The 18,933-nt window shown below is 37.7% G+C and overlaps 1 protein-coding gene across 1 annotated transcript in view; it reads right to left on the bottom strand.

The window, feature by feature from the left end:
- SUCLG2 (succinate-CoA ligase GDP-forming subunit beta) overlaps positions 1–14,175 on the bottom strand; it is a 111,495-nt gene extending 97,320 nt beyond the window's left edge. The window contains exons 1-2 of the mRNA XM_086470322.1: positions 13,783–14,175; positions 7,105–7,246 (exon numbers count right to left, since the gene is read on the bottom strand). Coding sequence (XP_086326448.1) covers positions 7,105–7,246; positions 13,783–14,175 — 535 coding nt within the window. The remainder of the gene's footprint in view (positions 1–7,104; positions 7,247–13,782) is intronic.
- Positions 14,176–18,933: the final 4,758 nt, after the last annotated feature.

Below are 18,933 nucleotides of genomic sequence, written 5' to 3'. Positions count from 1 at the left end.
TATTGTAAGCAATCTCAAGCTCGCATTTACTGACTCACACTCAGCATGTAATTTTCCAACACAGGGAACAGATAAGAAAAACAAAACAGATTTGTTTTTCATAACAATGCATTTGAAATTAACTATTTCTGTAATTCCTCACAAGACAGAGGGTCCTTCAAAGAATTTCCATATCTAAAATATTAAAAAAGCATCAAATTGTAATTTAACTTGAAACAGAAAGGTTCAACTTGAAACCACACAATACCCAGAGGTAAGCTTTGACAAAATCTTTTCCTAATTTTGTTTCAGAAAGAATAGAACTCAAAATCACAGTTAGGGAAGCTGGAAGTTTTTCTGCCTGTTTTTCTGGCATTCAAGATGCAACTCAGGTGGCCATTATCAACAAATGCATGTGGCGTTAAGACAGCTGCCCGTTTTTCACACAGGTGCCAAGGGCTTATGCAGCAAAACATTGCTAAGCTGAAAAGGGGGAATGAGGCATGCAGTAAAGCTAAGCAAGAGACTCCTTGCAGGGTTTATCAAGGATAATGCACTGCTTAAATACTGATGCACCTAAAATTTTGCCACTTCTCAGCAGCCTCTACGAAATAGTTTCTTAGCACGAAACACAGAGGAAGGAGGGAAGCAAGGGGAAGGAGAACAAGGGGGAGATTCAAAACCAACCAAACAAAACACATACACAAAGAGGAGAAAGCAGTAGTATTCTAGGGCTCATGTCCAGGAAGAAAGATCCTGCTACACAGAAATGTGAACAACCATTGGGTATGAAATCCTCAAATGGAAACCCTAATTCCACCTTTATTGTGCCTTTGTGTGGTTTAGCTTCCAAGACAGATTAAGTTAAAGCACCTAAAAGCAATCTGAGACTAAATGAAGAATGTCCATAAAAAGAGCTACTATCGAATAGGTACTGTACTGCAGCTTTGCACTATAGCTCTATCACAGCAAATTCACCACGACTTTCTAACAAAATCCTTAGTAAAGATGGTTTCAGTGAACACAACCCTTTAACACCTTTCCTAACTCCTGATTTTTCATGACTGATTTTTTCATCCAGTAGATGGGGCAAATAAATTGGATCACTGACGTATTGATTATTAAGCCTCCCACAAAAAATTACTTTAAATAACTGTAACAAACACGGTCTTGCCTTCATAACATTTACTCTAGTTTATGATTTTCAGCCACAAGCGAGATTGTTAAAATTGTTGGCACAACAATTACGTTCGAAATTTTTTTCCAAAAATCAAATAATTTCCAAGTGGACAAATATAGAAAAAAAAAAAAACCTATCTGAACTGTTAGCAATTGCTAACATTATTTGTTTTCTGATCACACACAGAAACATTAATTTCTATGATGGTTATGTCAAGGAAATGGTTGTTTAAGAAAAGCACTACAGCGAGCAAAAATAAGTATGCACACAAACAAACAGTGGCTTTTAGCAGTACGCAACTGCTGAATATTTGTTGTAAGTAGGGTAAGATATAACTGACTGTTTAGAACAAAAGAGGAAGAGGCTTTTCTCAATCATAACTCGTAAGGTAGAAGATCACATTGGGAAGAAACAAGAAAAAATGGATACAATGAGGAAAGAGTTCTAAGAAGCAAAGGAAATTGAACAAGCGGCAGAAAGCGATTAAAACCACAAACGATGGCAAATTTTGTGGAGCTTTGAAATGGATGCATTCAAGATGTGCCTGTGAAGACTGGGAGTAACAGATTATTAACAGGTATTTCCTATTATTGAGAAGTTGCAGGGAAATGCAAATTCCCTTTAGTCTTAGATTTCACCACTCAGAGAAGGCAAAATCCATTAACTGAAAACCTGCTAAATGGAACAGAGAAATACCGATGCCTAATAACACTGAACACGGTCCAAAGGCAGCTCATCCACCACTAGTCTTCTATTAAATTTAAAAGGTTGTTTCCTAAATACTTACCCACTTGAGAACAGAATCATATTAGTCAATAACTTACAGCATTATTTTGCCTGAAAGGATGGTTTCAGAAAGCCATAATTTAAGTGTAAGGAACTTTAATAAAAGCTGTCAGAGAAAATAAGAGGACTTATGGGAGAGCTGTTCCTTAAAAGCGAGCAAGTTCTCTGCATACAGCTCCATGGAACAATTTCAGCAACGCGTGATTTTTCAACATATGCAGAAAAGCATAATCCAAGGGGCTCTAAAAAATAACTAGTTATAACCACTAAGAACATAGGTCTTTTTGAGAAATAATTCATTATGCACAGGTGAAAAATTATTACTATATGGTGAATCATACAATGGAAGGAAATAGGGAAATCACAGAAATGCTGAAAGAGGCAATTCCTCTCCTACCTATCCTAATGGAGAGAAGAATAAAGGGAATTAAATCATGTAAGCAAAGCACATGACGACAGTAAAAAACCGATTGGCTAAGTAGCCAACAAACACAAAGACTGAGGAGTAAATTAAGTCACTTAAATACAACTTTAACAACAGAGGGCTGGTCTGTACAGGATGTTCATGGAAAAGCTCTTCCTGGTATAACAAAAAAGAACCTAAATCCACATTTCTAATATCCTCAGAAACGTCAGATTAAAGGATCATTTTCATTTTTCCTAGCATAAAAGCTTAGATTAAATGCACACAGCATTATCACCAACAATTTCTTCATGTCCTGTACAAAAAGGACATTACCAAGCTACAGATCAATTTTGCATCCCTTCTAAACACGTACTGCTTTCAAGTGGTTTTCCCAACTTGCATTGGAGAGATGAACTTTCAGATAAGGGATCTAAAACAGCATCTGAAAATGCAGCCTTCAATCAAAATTAAACGTAACTAAGGGAAAAAACCCAGTAGGCTGGGATAGAAAGGAGACTGGTGATCACATGACTGAGAACTCTTTCAATATTCTAAAAAAATGGTGAATAATAGGTGACAGGTAAATGACCTCATAGAAAGAGGCTTCAATAAACCTCTTCTGTTCTTTATAAAATACATGTTTACCTCTCCAGCCTGACATAAAAAACATGCTTTCAGTCCGAAGCCAAATTTTATGAGTTCCCTCACGCATAAGGCAACAGAAATAGGATATGCAGAGACTATATTTTGTTATCCCTTTTTTTAAAGAAGAGTGAATAAAAGCCCTGCACTCAATTCAATCACATTTCTCTGTGATAGAGTGTGAACACTCACCTGACTGATTCCTAAATGTAATGAAACACTCTAAGTGGCAACGGGCAGCACTGTATTGCTTTTGTTAAAAATCAGAAAGGGAAACGCATGCCAAGCTTCCTGCACCCATTTAGGACTGTCAGCATTTTCAGCCACCTCTGTAAGATCTCTACTGACTCAAAGAGCCAACTGACAGTACATAGCAACACCCTCCAGCATAATTATAATCCCTTTCAGCTTTGTCCACCTCCTAGTTTAAAATGATGGTTCCCTTAATTACGTCTCCATCAGGCAGAACACAAAGAGTGCACGAGCTGAAGAAGACTTAAGGGTCTCTAGTGGAGAAAGCTAAAGAAAACGATGACCCCGAAGTGACGCACAGCGCATGTGCCCAATACAAGCAACGAAAATGTGGGTATGCGCCTGCGTATATAAGGATTTTTCCACATATCGGTATTACAGTTTGAGGAAAAGAAATAGCAAGAAAGGAAATGCCTTCTCGGGCTAAACAAGCCCTTAATGTACCACTGCATTAACTGAGAATCAGATCAGACTTGTGAGTTAACGCAGGAACAGCCAGATGATCTTACGTTTCAGACAAAAACTCAGCTCCCAAACACTTCACTTTGTTCTGTTAAATAGCTGCACTAGAACTGCAGGAACTTGTCTACAGGTTGTGTTTCTTCAGATGGCAGATCAAGCAACGCCACAGTGCTGTAGCAAAACAGCAGAACATCTTTTTCTTTCCTCTTTTGAAAACCTAGGAATTTTAATAGGAAACATAAAACCGTTTGACCGCATTTCTTGGTATTCTGTAAATATTGCCTTCTCTACAAGAGTTACACCTGAAAATTGCTTAGCACGTGGAAGGTAATTAATTCCTTGGGGCCTAATTCTGTATTCCTTATGTGCACAACTTCTTTTGAAGTCAATATTAGTGATGTCATTTTAATTTTCTTCACATCTGCCATTCTTATCTTAGAAGAAAAAAAAAAAACGCAATCCTTTAATTCCATTAAAAATTCCTTGTAGACTGCCTTTTGTGCTGCCTGTAAGTTTAAAAAAATCTTTGAGAAAATTAATATTCAGTGTATTCAGTGTAAATATTAATAAAAACAGAGAGAGCAACAGAGGAAATGAGCAAAATATAACAAAACTGCTGATACTGGATAAAGGCAAACCTTTTCAAGAACACATGCATTAACACCTTCCTGACAAGTGAAGACAGCAGCAAAAATTATCAAATCCCTTCTCTTTCCATTGCATCAACAGAAAATCCAACAATAGCAAAATTGGTGACTGAAGGCACTACAGCAGTACAGACAGCTCTGTCAAGCATGAAGTATTTGGTGAAATTGTGAAATTAATTTGTGAATACCAGACTTTTTGCAAAGACTTCCATGTCAGAATTTTCTACCCCTTTATCTGCATCCCTTTATCACACACACAGACCCATGTGTGTGAGGTAATGCTGCAAGATTATCAAGGAAAATTATTGTTTCTCCCGTATCCGTGATGACAAGTCTAAAGAAAGAACCTCCGTTCACAAGAAAAATACTGAACCTTTGACTTTCAAGCTTTGATAACTGTACTCTATTTTTATCTTAAAAATGTGTTGGCAAGCATCCCTTCTTGTTTGCAGGAGCGAAAGTTAAGGACAGCTGCAATGTGGCATACAGTATATCTGAAACACCAGATTTTTGAGCGGGACTTGGCAGGGGTGATTGGCCTCTCCTTTCACCATCTTTTACTGCAGAATTCCTATCTATCAAGAACTTCCCAAAACCACCTCCATTGGCTATTTTATTTTGGAATATTTTGTGCCTCATGTAGGCTGAAGTTTGTGGGTTTGCTCATAACTTTTTACTTTGTGTGGTTGCATATTCAGAAGACGGCAGCCTCTATCAAACTGTGCAGATAAAACTGACTGACAGAGATACTACTAGTCTGAAGGATCGTAAAGAAGATAAATCTGATGAAATCTTGGAACAATGGCCATGGTAGCAAAACTTGTGTTTTTGATGCTTAGTTTTCAAAGTGCACGTTAGAAGTACAACTGCACACTATCAGAATGAATACAAGGATGTTGTTAATTATTTAGTGGATCAATGGAGTGTCAATCATTTCAACATGAAATAGCCTCCACACTATAAACCACAATTCTTTAATGCCCAGTAATGCAGCATGGTTGGATGCAGTTACATCAAGTGAAGACAGGTACCACTGGCTTATAATTTTTGAAGCGTTAACAAGCCAGCCCAGCTAAAATACATACAATTTACCTGATAAAGTTTCATTAGCAAACAGTTTTTGGGTTTAGATTTTACTTTTAATTATTTAAATTTCAACACAGGTTTGTGGTTTTTTTTCTATAGATCAATATTTGTGTGATTTGCAAAGCAAGTAAGCTACAGAGATTATTTAAAACAAATCTGGTACCATAAAACAGAAGAGGTTCACTGCCTTTAATGGAGTAATTTATTTCTCCAAATAGTTACAGAGCTCGAGAATAGTAATAGTTATTGGATAGACCAATCCATTTATGAGTTCAATCATGAAGAGGAGAGTTTAAGTGCTTTAAGATTTGGGAAAAAGCCTGTCACAGCTTCAGTGAGCATTTCTTGATTTTTTCAGACATCCATACATGAAGAAACCCTCCAATTCTATGAGCTTTGCTTTCTGTCCGCATTTTTCATTTTGCGCTGCCAAATGACCATAACAGTTGCTTTTAATGTTTTTGTTTCACGTATATTTTCAAACATACTGGTCGTCGTAAAAGGGTTTCATTACTGAAAAATGTATCACGTTAATAAAGTTACGGAGTTTTAGCAAGCCATTATGCTAATCCTATTCAGCCATTTGAGGTCTGATGAGATATTTGATATGAGTAAGTTGTGCAAAAGTAAAAAGCATTTAACTAAGTGGCTTGTGCATTATCTAAAACATAAAACAAAAAACCTTCCTGTTACTACACAATTAGACTACAGTAATGTCTGGCCTCTGGCAGATGTGCGATATATTAATAAAAGCTACACGAAAAGAGGAAAACTGCAAACTACTATTAAAGTAGTTTTTCTACTTTAAAAAGTAGAATACTCAAGAGTTAGAATTGGGTGACAAATGTACTTAATGCATTTCTTTGAGAGAAAAGGTATTACATAAATTCATTTCTGATCCACATTATTTTCTTATGTTCACCATACTAAAACAAGGATGTTGTCAGAGAACCAAAATCAAATTCCAGAAGCATGGTGTCCTCTCCCAGCCACTGCCAAGTCCTTTTGTGATGGTAGGTAACTCAACTCACCTTTTTTTTTTTTCCTCACTGTATGGACAAACATACATGTGAATAAATATACATGTATATAATTCTGCTGCACATATTTTATTTCTTCATAGAATCACAGAACAGTTGAGGTTGCAAGGGCCTCTGGAGATCATCTAGTCCAACCCACAAGCTCAAAGCGGGGTCAGCTAAAGTGGGCTGTGTCCAACTGGGTTCTGAATATCTTTTAGAATGGAGAGTCCACAATCTTTTTCTTCCTTTGCTTTTAATAAAGCAAATTTTTGTTTTAAAACAACTTTTTACACATGTTCATTTACTTCAGTTCCTTAAATTGTATCAAGTATACAACAACAAATAATTTTCCTCATCATCCATTCACGGCGTTATTCTGAATTGTTCAAAATTACATAAATAATGTTAATTAAAGACTTCGTGTTACACGCTGCATACACAACATTTTAGAAATAAAGTTCTAAATACCGCTGTTATAAACGGTTGCTCACATATGAAATTAAGGATACATTTATGGTCTGGATAATATTGCAAACCTTTTCAATAAGCGTCAATTTGAAGATTGTGTACAACTTATTAGAAAGCAATTTTTCCCGATTGCTATCTGGTGAAGCGGATTCCGCCCATTATCAGTCAACTTACTTAGTCTCTGAGCAGCCTCCAGGGCATCATTTGCAGAATCAGCTACGAAGAATCTCTGAACTGCAACCCCATGGTCTGCCATTATTTTTTTGCTTTGGTACTCCTGCAGGTTCAGCCATCGTCTAGGGGTTAATTGAACAGCCTAGAAAAATGAGAGGGGAAAATAACATAATGCTCATTAAGAACAGTTCACGAGACAGCCAACTGAGCTCTTCCACCTTATGGGTATCTCAAACCAGCAGTTAAACAACACTCTTTCAGAGAAAGGGTAAAATACGTATTGATTTACTTAAGTGCCTCTTCTTAACATTTGTGCATCCAAAATACTCTGAAAGCTACGGATATTTTTTTAAAAGCTACACAAGGTGCACCGGGTGATCTTCACCACACAACATGTCTTGCATTTAATATCAATGCAGATTGGCAAATTCGGCTTGAACTCCAAAGTCTATTTATGTTTTTATATTATCCTGTGCTATAAAAATATTAACAGACCGTTACCTTAAAACAAATTCATGTTCCACATTGACTAGCCTTATTTACACTAAATTTTATATAATTCTTCGCTATGAAATTATTTCTACAGATTCTGTGCATTTATTGCAGCGTATCTGAAGAAAAACAATGGAATTGGCATAATCTCGTAGGAAACTACATACTACTATATGTATTTTCAGTGGTCTGTTATCTGTGCTTAGTTGGTTGCACTTCTAAGTATATTTTGTTGAGGACACTAGCACAACCACATTAGCCACGCAAGACCAACAACAGTTGGTGAAGAATTTACTTTCCATTCTCAACATGTCAGTTTAGGTGCTTGCATGTGCATATAGATATATCACGGATACAAAGATACGGCAATGTTACACACACACACACAAAGACATCACATTTGCTCATCTTGGTGAGACACTATAGACTCAGGATCATTACTGAATGATTTTAATAAAGGACATGTTCTCCACACAGGATAAACTGCTACAGACAAAACCAACAGTTAAGAAGCCATCACTGACTCCTGGCAATGGTAAAATCCCATTTTGTGCCAGCAAAAGATGCTCTTCCCACATGGAGAGACAAACCGTTGTCCTACTGGCAGACAGCCCACAGTCAATTCTTGGTTAATCATGAAGTAAGGAGCGCAGTATGCAAGCTAGCACTATGTATTTAGATACGTTAGACAAAGAGGATTTTTATTATACTAACACTTTGATCTCTAACAGCATGATAAAAAATATTATCCTAATGCAACTTTACACTGAAAACAAAAAACCTCCATGCTAAAGTCTTTCAATAATACATATCCTTCTCACAACACTAGAGTTTTAAACGCTGTGTTGTATCAAAAGCAAACCTCCGTCTGTTCCTATTTGCTTTGAAATACAGCATAAAAGATTGATGCATAAAGAAAATCCAAACCCCATCTTTTACAGTATATAACCACATTTTTTGTAAAAGTGACTCCCACAGAACTTAAACAGTTACAAATAGCTCAGAATGACACATTTTAAATTCTTTTAACCATAACCTGGTTAACATATTTTAGAAGAATAAAACGACATATTGTCAGCATGCTCCATGGCTATCTTTAATTCTAGGCATCATACAGGCATCTCAGTATGTTTCATATCCTCCATGTTATTTACAGACAATATGTTATTACATTTATGCAATGCCTTCAAACACAGGGTCAACATTTTAAGTCACTTTCATAATAGGAAAACAAATGTCAACAATTTTAAGTTCTTTGTTAGGCTCTAAGAGCTGTTACTTCATGATCATTTCCACAAAGGGATTAACGCTAGGAGCCAAGAGGGACCCTGAAGGTCAATTCTTGCCTCATATAAAAAAAGGCCAGAGAATCTCAACCAAAAACTGATGCCACAAGCCCTTAGTTTCTATCAAGCTACAGAGATCTTTTAGTGTGACTGGAGAAAAGGTGAATTCTCCTCATCTGGAAGTTGATTTGAAACAAACGATTACACTAAGTTTGACTGCAGTTTTTGCTCATCTGTTATATATTTATAAATCCTACAGATACGGTTCTTTAATTTTATGTTACGCAATCTTTTATTTACTAGGAACCAAAAGATCTCTGAGACGCATGTCAAGCTCATCCTGGATAGAATTAAATAAATACAGAAAAAAACAACATTAGGGTTGCTGTATTAAATAAAAAGCCAAGTTAAAAGTTTTGCTAAGGATTTCTCTTATATATAAAAGTATGTTTACTTACAAGTTATTTGTCTCTCATGCTTAAGTGTGTTTATTTACAACTAGATGTTTTATATAAAGATTTCAACAGCTCAGTAGCTGATAAAATTTTAGTCATTGGGTTTATAAATTAAGAACAAGTCTTCAAAACAGCTTTCATTCATCATTTAAAACAATAAATCAATTTCCCATGTATGTATTACTATGCTGATCTCAATCAAAGAAATAAAAAGGAAAACATTCAAATAATCTCATTCTGGGGCAGACTGTTGTCACTGTTGCTTGACAAGAGTCTCTTTCAACACAACTTGTTCTCAAATTTTCTGTTCGGGTAGGAATTAAGTAGTTAACAAATTTGCAATGCAGCACAGTGTGTCAACTGACATCTCCACTGTTAGGTCAAACCAGCGAGGCTTAAGTAATAAAATCTTTTAAAGACTTTCTTAAATAACTTGGACTGCAAAGGGCCACCACCTAATAAAGGCCATCAGTGATAACTCACAACATGTGACAGATAGAGAACAAAGATGGCAGCAAGAAAAGCAGCCAAAGCTTTCTTTGTGTTATCAAAAAAGGTCATCTCCAGGGCCACCCATCTGGAGTGCCTCACTCCAACGTTAACTCAGCTTCAGCCTAGTTAATGAATAAAGCAAGCCTAACAGCTCCAACGGGAACCCGCTCTGCTCCCAACTACTCTCTTGGCATGTTACAACAGCTTCAGGTATATATCAGTTTTACAACTTGAAAATACAACTCAAAATGTTCCATGGGGATACTCCAAATCATTGCTGAGATGTTAAAAATCCTGTTACATATACATACAGTGCATATATGCATAAGCATACGGACACAGGTCTGTGCTCATACAGGAATTAGAGAATTAATATTAAGAGATTATGAGAATATTTCCTTCATAAATCATGAAGCAGGCGGGTCTCAGGAACACAGAAAGGAAATAAAAGAATAATTCATTTGAAAGAACTGTCAAAGCAGTCCTAAGGGTGATGAAATGAAGATCTGGCCAAGAGCTGTTGGCACAGAAAAGCAAAGCCTACAAACTTAAGGTTAGTAAGCACGCACGTTTGTTTTCCTCTCCTATTATTATATGATTCTAAGAGAGACCATCTTACTGAGTGCCAGCTGAAGACTTTCAATTAAGACTTTCCACAAAAGACAAACTCGTGGTTGTGAATGAACCACTCAATAAAATGAATTAGTACAGCCTACCGCTGTACACAGCAATACAATACATTTAAGAAACCAACAGTGACAAAGTCTGTATTAGAAGCTCTGAAGAGCAAGGAACACGAAAAACTTGCTTTAAAGCACTTGCAGTATACACACCATATGTCTGGAGAAGAGCAGGCAAAATAAAGCAGTTACGAGAGATGAAACAAAGCAAAAGCTTTGAATCTGTGAATACGACTACTCTTTCAAGACCATCTTGAAAAATCAAAACAGTTGCAAACATATGCATTTTAGGCTTAAGGCACACCAAAAAAAAGTGACCATGAGATGTCAGAAATGTGAGTAAACAGATGATTCCCTGAACTATTTCCCAACTCAAAGACGTTTTGGTTGCAATAAATATATATCTGAACAATTTAAAAGGGAGAGCAATAAGAAGAATTAATTAGTACAAGAATCTTGAAAAATCCTTGCCTGATGAAGTTCCCAACCTTCCCAAATGCATTTATACCAAGCTTTCACTGCAGTTTGAAATGCACTTCAAATAGTATAAGCTTCCATTAGTTTCCACACATCCTACAGATAAATACACACCTGAGACTGACCCTAACAGTGCTACTGCACACAGGTACAGCCTTAAGGTAGCCTAGACAAGAGTCTACAAAGCTTTGAAAGAAAGCTATTTCCCATATCTAGTCTTCTATAGACAGTCATAATCCACCCCTTCCCCCTGAAACCTATTAGGAGGATGCTTCAACATGGCACAGAATATAACTCCAATACCATGCACATTTGTATTATTTATTTTCCCATTCTGCAGCTCTACTCTTGTCTCTCAGCAGCATTAAACAGCACCGTGAGATTCACCAATGTGGTCCTATCTCGCATGAAAGACAGACTGATGAATTAGGTCGTAAATTACCATCAGAACAATAATTTCAATCTGAAGATGGGCGGGGTGGGGGGAAGCAAGTAAAAGGGAAACAGAAGCCCAGGAAAGCAGAGGCTATCTTTGAAGAATTTCTGTTCGTTATTGATTCTCTCCACCTTCTATTCCCAGCTATTCCCTGCTTGAACAATTTTATCTCCTCTCTCCACGTACTAGTCCGAAAACCATACTGGAAAACACCATGCAGCTCTCAGATCATTCCATGCAGCTTTGTCTATGGCTGAAAGACAGTATGCTCCAACAGTTTACGATATATCCGTGTTTCATCTGGTTTTTTATTACAAGATTGCACTGGAGAACAAGGAGCACATTCTGTCACGCCAGCCTGCGAAGAAAAGACTGGAAACAGCACGTGGACTTTAGCAAAACCTCACCACCTATATGACATCTCATGTTTCATCTTCCTAAGATGACAGGCAAGAACTAGAAAATCTTCCATTGGTGGCATTTTTCTGTTACGTTTTCTGTTATTTTCTGTTTGTTTTTTTTCTAACAACACAAAGATTTAAAACATCTTACTGAATTTACGCACATTCTCATTACTGTAAATGCATCTTAACCTTGAATATTTATTATTGTCAAGCTCTGAACAGCCCAAAGAAGGGCTGTAGGTTTAAATACAGCTTTCTAAACCTTTTTTTAAGTGGCATTTCACTTCTTAGCATGTTAGTTACAGTTTCTATAACAAAGAAAAACTTAAAATCACTCCAGTGTGTCTAAATGAAAATACAAACAATATGTTTTCACAGAATAGAAAAAAGAAACTCAAATTAAAGTATTTAGTCTTTTGAAAGCAAGTTCTTACTAAAAGGCTAAAATAAACATCATTCATGGCTCTGCTGAAGACTTCCAACAGACCTTATACTACTACAAGAAAAAAAAAAAAAGTGCTTTCGTATGAGCTCTTTTAGTATGTTGTGTATGGATATACACATTGTAGATGGAGAGTAGCTCTTATTTCAGATTCAGATAAGCGAGATAAAGAAAAAACCCCACGCTTCAACTTATTTTAAATCACAAAAGCTTTAAGAATAAATCAGTCCACAAAACTAAGAAAAACATCAATAGTGGCATATATCCGTGTTTCTATATAATTTACTATTTAAAATAATACAGTTTTAAAGAGGAATTAAATTCTTCCTAATCAGATATTTCTTAAGATTAAATTTCTAACATAAGTGCTTATCAAAGAGATTAATATACTTAAACAGGACTCTATTACAACTGATAATGTTTCCTTAGAGCCTGACAACAGCTTCAAAACTCCCAAAACTCAGTAAGTGGAGCAAAAGGCCTCAACTGAGCAGTAACTTGAAGTGAGATGAAGGCAGAATTATTTAATCAAGTACAAATTTCACACTGAATTCTCTCCTGCTGGCTAGAATTATTTAGCATTTTCTAAAAGCACAAAGAATCGGTATGGCTGGGGTTCACCTCTTATCTTCCTTCCCTTCTCCACCCCGCAAGATTTTTGTTACCAGTCAGAATCACATTAACACAGACCAAAGGTCTATAGACAGGCGAGGATTTCAGAAAAGTACTGTTACTAGTAATTGTGTATTTTATTCTCAACAAGCCTTTTACTTCTTTATATACCTAGATACCGTTCTTGGTCCAATGATATATGCACAGCATCATTACGAGTGGTAAATGCATCAAGAAATGAAATACCTCTTTTTGACCATCTAACAAGGCCAGGGGTTGCATAACTGTACCAGTGGTTTATTGACTACTGCTACAGAAAAAAATTGATTGTTCATATGACCTGCATAATCTCTTATTTACCATCTTTCTGTTTGTTTTTTTTACATAAAATGATAAGGGCTCTGCACGAATAATGTATTTGGAGAGTAGTTGCATTATTCTTCCACTATTCAGTTTGCCAATTCTCGAGCTGCCACATGGCAACAAAAAATAACTTGCATTATTTGAAAAATAGGGGCTAAACAATAACAACATAGTCAAACAGGAGTGGAACTACAAGCACATTTTATAGCAGAAATCTGCTTCAACATAAGTAAAAACTCCCTAGATTTAGAAAACACTGCAACAAGGAGACATCTTCGTCCTTACATATGCTGCATTAACTACTCTGATGTGCAACATCTCTCAGATGACCCAGGAGGTACCTTTTGAGTGCTTGCTCTCGAAAAAAGAAAACACACACACACAAACCCAGGATGAACTGTCTTAACATATTCGCCAAGAAGTCTGCAAATTGCACATTAACTACTTCACTCAGTGAGGAACACGCCAAGGGTGAAGGTGAGCTCGGTGACTTAACACTAGACCAAGGCAGATGCAGGTGTCCCCGGAGACAGGGAAACCCGAGGAAGAGCCTGGAGACTTGGCTGTGCTCGCGAGCGTGGCTGACGCTGCTTCGGCGTCCCGGGAGCGCCGGCGGGAGATGTGAACGGCTCTGGGGAGCACGGCGTGGCAGCCAGGGCACGGCACGGCGGTTGGCGCAGGGAGGGCCCTCCAACCAGCTCGTAGGTCAGCAGCCCAGGGGAGTGCTCCAGGTGTCTGCCGAAACGCTGGGTGCTCACCTCGGAGCTAAAACCAGTGCTGATACAGGGAAAACCCTGGAGAGGTCTGATGCATCCACCTGGATGGAACCGGTAAGGAAAGACGTTTCCGTTCCTCAAGGGCCCAGACCCTTCATCTGGTGAAAAGGGCAGTACCTGCCCAGGGTGTGCACAGGTTGAGGATCTTTTCCACATGCCAGAAAGTTTCCTTCTTCCCTTTGAGTTTTTCCAGAAGTTCCTTGCTCATCCAAGCAAGCCACTTTGGGCCTCACCTGCCTGAGTCCTTCAGTTTAAAGCCCACCTCACCAAGCTGGCGAGCCTGTTGCCAAAGATACCCTTGCCTCCTCCTGACAGGTGGATTCCACCCCTTCCTAATAGGTTATGGTCAAAGAATGTCCCATCGTCATAAAAACCAAATCCCTCATGATGGCACCAGCCACGTAACCAGAAGCTGATACGCATTATTGGTTGATTTGTGGCTGCCTCCTTTCCTCTAACGGGTAAAATGGAGGAAAAGATAATTCAGGCACCAACCTCTCTGGGCAACCTGTTCCAGTGCCTCAACACCCTCACAGTGAAGAACTTCTTCCTTGCATCTGATATAAATCTACCCTCTTTCAGTTTAAAGCCATTACGCCTTGTCCTATCGCTACATGCCCTTGCAAAAAGTCCCTCTTCAGCTTTCTTGTAGGCCCCGTTTACGTACTGGAAGGCTGCTATACGGTCTCCCCAGAGCCTTCTCTCACCACCACCAAGAATAAAACCACGACTAAGCAGGTTTCTGGGATAAGTGAACATCCCTTGACACAGCTATATAATTTGAGCAGCTCTACTGTTTACATTAAGCTAGCTTAATGCATTTTATTGCATGAGTGTTAAAAGGAAGACACACTTTAGTGACATCCAACATTCCCTTTTCATTCATAGTATGAATGGAAGCCAGTATTAACATCATGAAACAAAGACGGATCTCTTAAAAGTGCCTAACAGTAAACCTGGTCAAATAAATGAACACTACTCTTCTTCCCCCTCTGCTGCTCCACTGAAGTAATGTAGCTGTAACTACGTCAATAGATCCTGTGCCAGTATAAAACAGCTCTACCAACAGAAATTCTCTCTGCATGAACGCAAATTGTATGTCAAATGTATATAGCATCAAGTTTTATAAATATGGGCTATATTGTAATGGTTATACTGGACATAAGTCATCTGGGGAGAAAAACTGTGGTGTCTATGGGCAGGTCTTTTAGATGGATTCTGTATCTCAAATAAAAATGAAGGGCATTTAGCGTATCTTATCTAAAATAAAAGCATCTAACCAAAAAAATCTATTTGCTTACCCAACACATTCTATAGCATTCCAGTTTATTCAATTCGTGCACTCTGACCTGTAATACAGTTCCAAGCACATATGAAAGAAAACAAATACACAAAGATGACAGTAATGAAAAAGCATACCATTTATCGGTATAAGGAATAAACAGTTACTGTATTTATTGATATACAACTACTGTAATTGACAAAGTTGTAGGGAGAAGTTCCTATCAAAAAGGAACCATCAGAAATACAACTAAACAGCATACCTTCATATAAACCACCACAGGTGCGGGTACATTTTATTAGGTCATATAGTTGAAATATACCACATAAGCCGCTGAAAACAAACAACAACATTTATTTCAGTTTGCTGGCAGTGTTGATTTAATAAATAAGTATCCATAGAGTTAGTCTGACAAAAAAACCCAAAAATTTAGAAAAAAAGGCACTACACTAAACAGAAAAAGTCTATCACAATTATAAGTCATAAAAAGCAAACATACAGAGATTACTACGCTTTGTTTTGTATGAAAGCAAGTATTTCAAGCACAAAAGAAAATGTAAAGACTCGCGGTAAGACTGACTGGCTATAAGGTCTGCCACGTTAGCCATCCCCTTCTCTCCAAATATGATTAATGCCACATACCTATGGGTATATTAAGAAAAACAGGACAGCAAATGTCTTTCCCAAGTAATGTCCCATTGGCTACTACAAATCAATAATTTCAGTCTTCCAAAGCAGGACTTCGCATACAGACCTTCCTATTTAAAAGCCACAGAGGAAACCATCTTCCACCAACACCCCAAACTGGGTTTTGCTAACCCAGTCACTTCAGATTGGATACAATACAGCACTGAGGTCCCTTTGGTATCAGCAGAGACCTTCAGCTTCACCCAACACTGAGCATTTTGATCAAAGCCTCAATCTAGACTTCTGTGATATATTTATAAAGGATAAAACTGATTCTGTGAGCTAGTTTAGGAATTGAATATTTTCCTCACAAAAACAGTTTCCATACTTTTTTCCACAGCAGTCAGGAATTGCTTATTTCTTATAGTTTGTATCAAAACACTGTAAGCAATCGTGACCTTAAACATCAGCATTTGATTTTATAATCTTCCACAGGTACAGCTGAAGACCTTTTAAGAGTTAAGCCCCATAATTTATGCCTACAAATAGGACATCATTTTAACTGGACTAAAACAAAGGCAACACACAGACTCTAGTTAACAGTTACAGGCATTTTAGTTCCAAATTTGTTACTTAAAATACGCCACACAAAATATCTCGAGCAGTAAAATGCACTATGTCTCAGCAACAAAAAAAAAAAAAAATACCATACTTTCCAGTTCTTTAAAGGCTACAACATTTTGATCAATAAACTGTAGGGGCAATTTACTGTTTTATACTACTGAACCGTACACTCACTTTTCAGAACGACTGAGAGCTGTCACTGCAATTGTCAAGGTTTATCTAAGTTTCAGCTTCAAATAAAAAAAAAAAAAAACAAACAAAAAAGCAACAACCACAAAATATGCCACTACATCATTGTTTACTAAAGCCAGGCAGCCAGGTCTGGTGGATAATTATTACTATTTCTAACAGCTATATGACGCTTCGAAACAACATGTCTATGTTAAATAACCAAATGATTCTCTAAACATGCACAAAAAAACCCGACAAAAATTGGGGGCTTCCTTATAAAAGGAGAATACAGTTAATATTAGGGTTTCTACTGTTAAATTGTTTTCAAAAATTAGACTCAGACAAACAGTTTGAGAGGATGGCCAAGAGCTTGGAAAGTTTAAGTTTTGTTTAAGTATGCAAACTCTAAGAACTTCAAAAGAGTGAAAAAGGCAAATGTTTCTACTCAAAGTCCACATTACTGAAGATCTAGCCATTATGTTGAGTAAGCAAATCTTGATAGCAAAACCCAAAGTTAAATCTGAATTTGGAAAATCTTTGCCCGGCATTGCCTTAATACTGTTTTTCAATTACCCAAATTAGCTTATTCAAAACTGAGCATTCTGTAGCCTCTGAAAACACTAATCCACCCTTAAGTCATGCTTAGGCTGAAGGAGAAGTGTCTCACCTCAATTCATAGGCAGTTTGGTGATATTTAAACAGCAGCGTACTCAAGCAACGGACCAATTGCTCCCCATATGCTTCTGCAATCCAGGAAAACCAGCGCTGTGTCAGAGCCTTCCGCCTTATGCAGCCTCCCAACCAAAGCTGACACCAGTTTAGACTTTACCACCACTCTCTCATATATTGCTGACGTACCCCCCACACCTATACAGCCCCTCTAACAGCCAAGCACTTCGTATGACTTGAAACTAAGAAGCCATCATTACTACAGGGCTGTCGCTTCCCATTTCTGCTCAGATGACCTGGAGGCAAGCTGCCACCACAGCTCCCTGCCTGCCCACTCCTACACCCTCCCTTGTGTCCCCGAGCCTGAAGCGGAGCTAACCCAGCAGAAAGCTTCTTTTGCTGCCCACTTAACTCTGTGACCCAACCAGGACCAGGTGAAGATGACAAGACACACCAGCAACGCAGTGGTGAGGGCAGGCAGGTAGCAGAGAAACTAGACTGCCCTGCCTCTTGCATGCCAAGCCTGGGGAAGACAACATGAAACTACATGCTAACAGCTCGACTATATGCATTTCCCTCTGAAGCAGGTACTCAAATTCACTGCAATTCATTGTAGAGAACAGTAACACTCCAGAAGAGCTATGAAGTCTACAGTTTAAAATAATCAAAGGATTTTTTTTTATTTATTACTATATTAGGTGATTGTGTCACCATTTTAATTCTGGTTCATGCAATCAAAACAAGCGCTTAGTTAAATCCTCCCCTGAAGACTTTCACATAGTTCAAGGAAAAGCCAATTTCTCTTGTCATGTTGCACGGTTCTTTTGATAGGAGCCACTGCAAAACAGAGATAGGAAGGCAGGAATCACAGTGCATCACAGCAGGAAACATCAAGATGGTGACAAACATCAAAGAAATAAAGGGAAGCGCTTTCTTGAACTAGTAACATGTCAATTTTAGGAAAGGAAGCTATTTTAACTGAAAAGCTAAAGAAGGTATATTTAGTCATCTCATCGTTTTTAGTTGAGAGAAACTACATCCATCACCAGGCAGCAGGCATTATTCTAATGCAACATAATAAAGCAAGGATATAAACTATAGATTACATACCTGTAGATAACAAAGCATAATAAAAACTAATAAATGCCAGTTGACATCACCTGTCTGTTGAGAAACAGGCAGTCACCAATTACTAACAGAATGAGAATTCATTTGTTTAACAGTTATGCTAATTTACTGAACTCTTATTATATACAGGCAGTATTGATGAGTTCCATAATGCATTATAAAGTATGGCGGCACTGCTTTAAAACAAATTAAATCACAACATATTGTACACTATTTAAAGGAGTAATAAAAGCCTGGTAGTGAGTGAATCTTCAGGATGAGCTCTTGTGAAAAAGCACAAGTTTTCAGAACTGTACAGACCTAAAAACCTACTGCTGCAGTAGAAAACATCACACCAATGTGCACGGGAACATACACCCAGGGATTCTGACTCTCCTGAACACAGTGAGAGAACGTGCCCATCTGGCACACAA

Source organism: Leptosomus discolor, chromosome 9 (genome assembly GCF_034619465.1).
Source record: "Leptosomus discolor isolate bLepDis1 chromosome 9, bLepDis1.hap2, whole genome shotgun sequence".
In the NCBI taxonomy this organism is placed as follows: domain Eukaryota; kingdom Metazoa; phylum Chordata; class Aves; order Leptosomiformes; family Leptosomidae; genus Leptosomus; species Leptosomus discolor.
The sequence above is the reverse complement of the archived record's forward strand: the minus strand, read 5'-3'. Positions and strand labels throughout refer to the sequence as shown.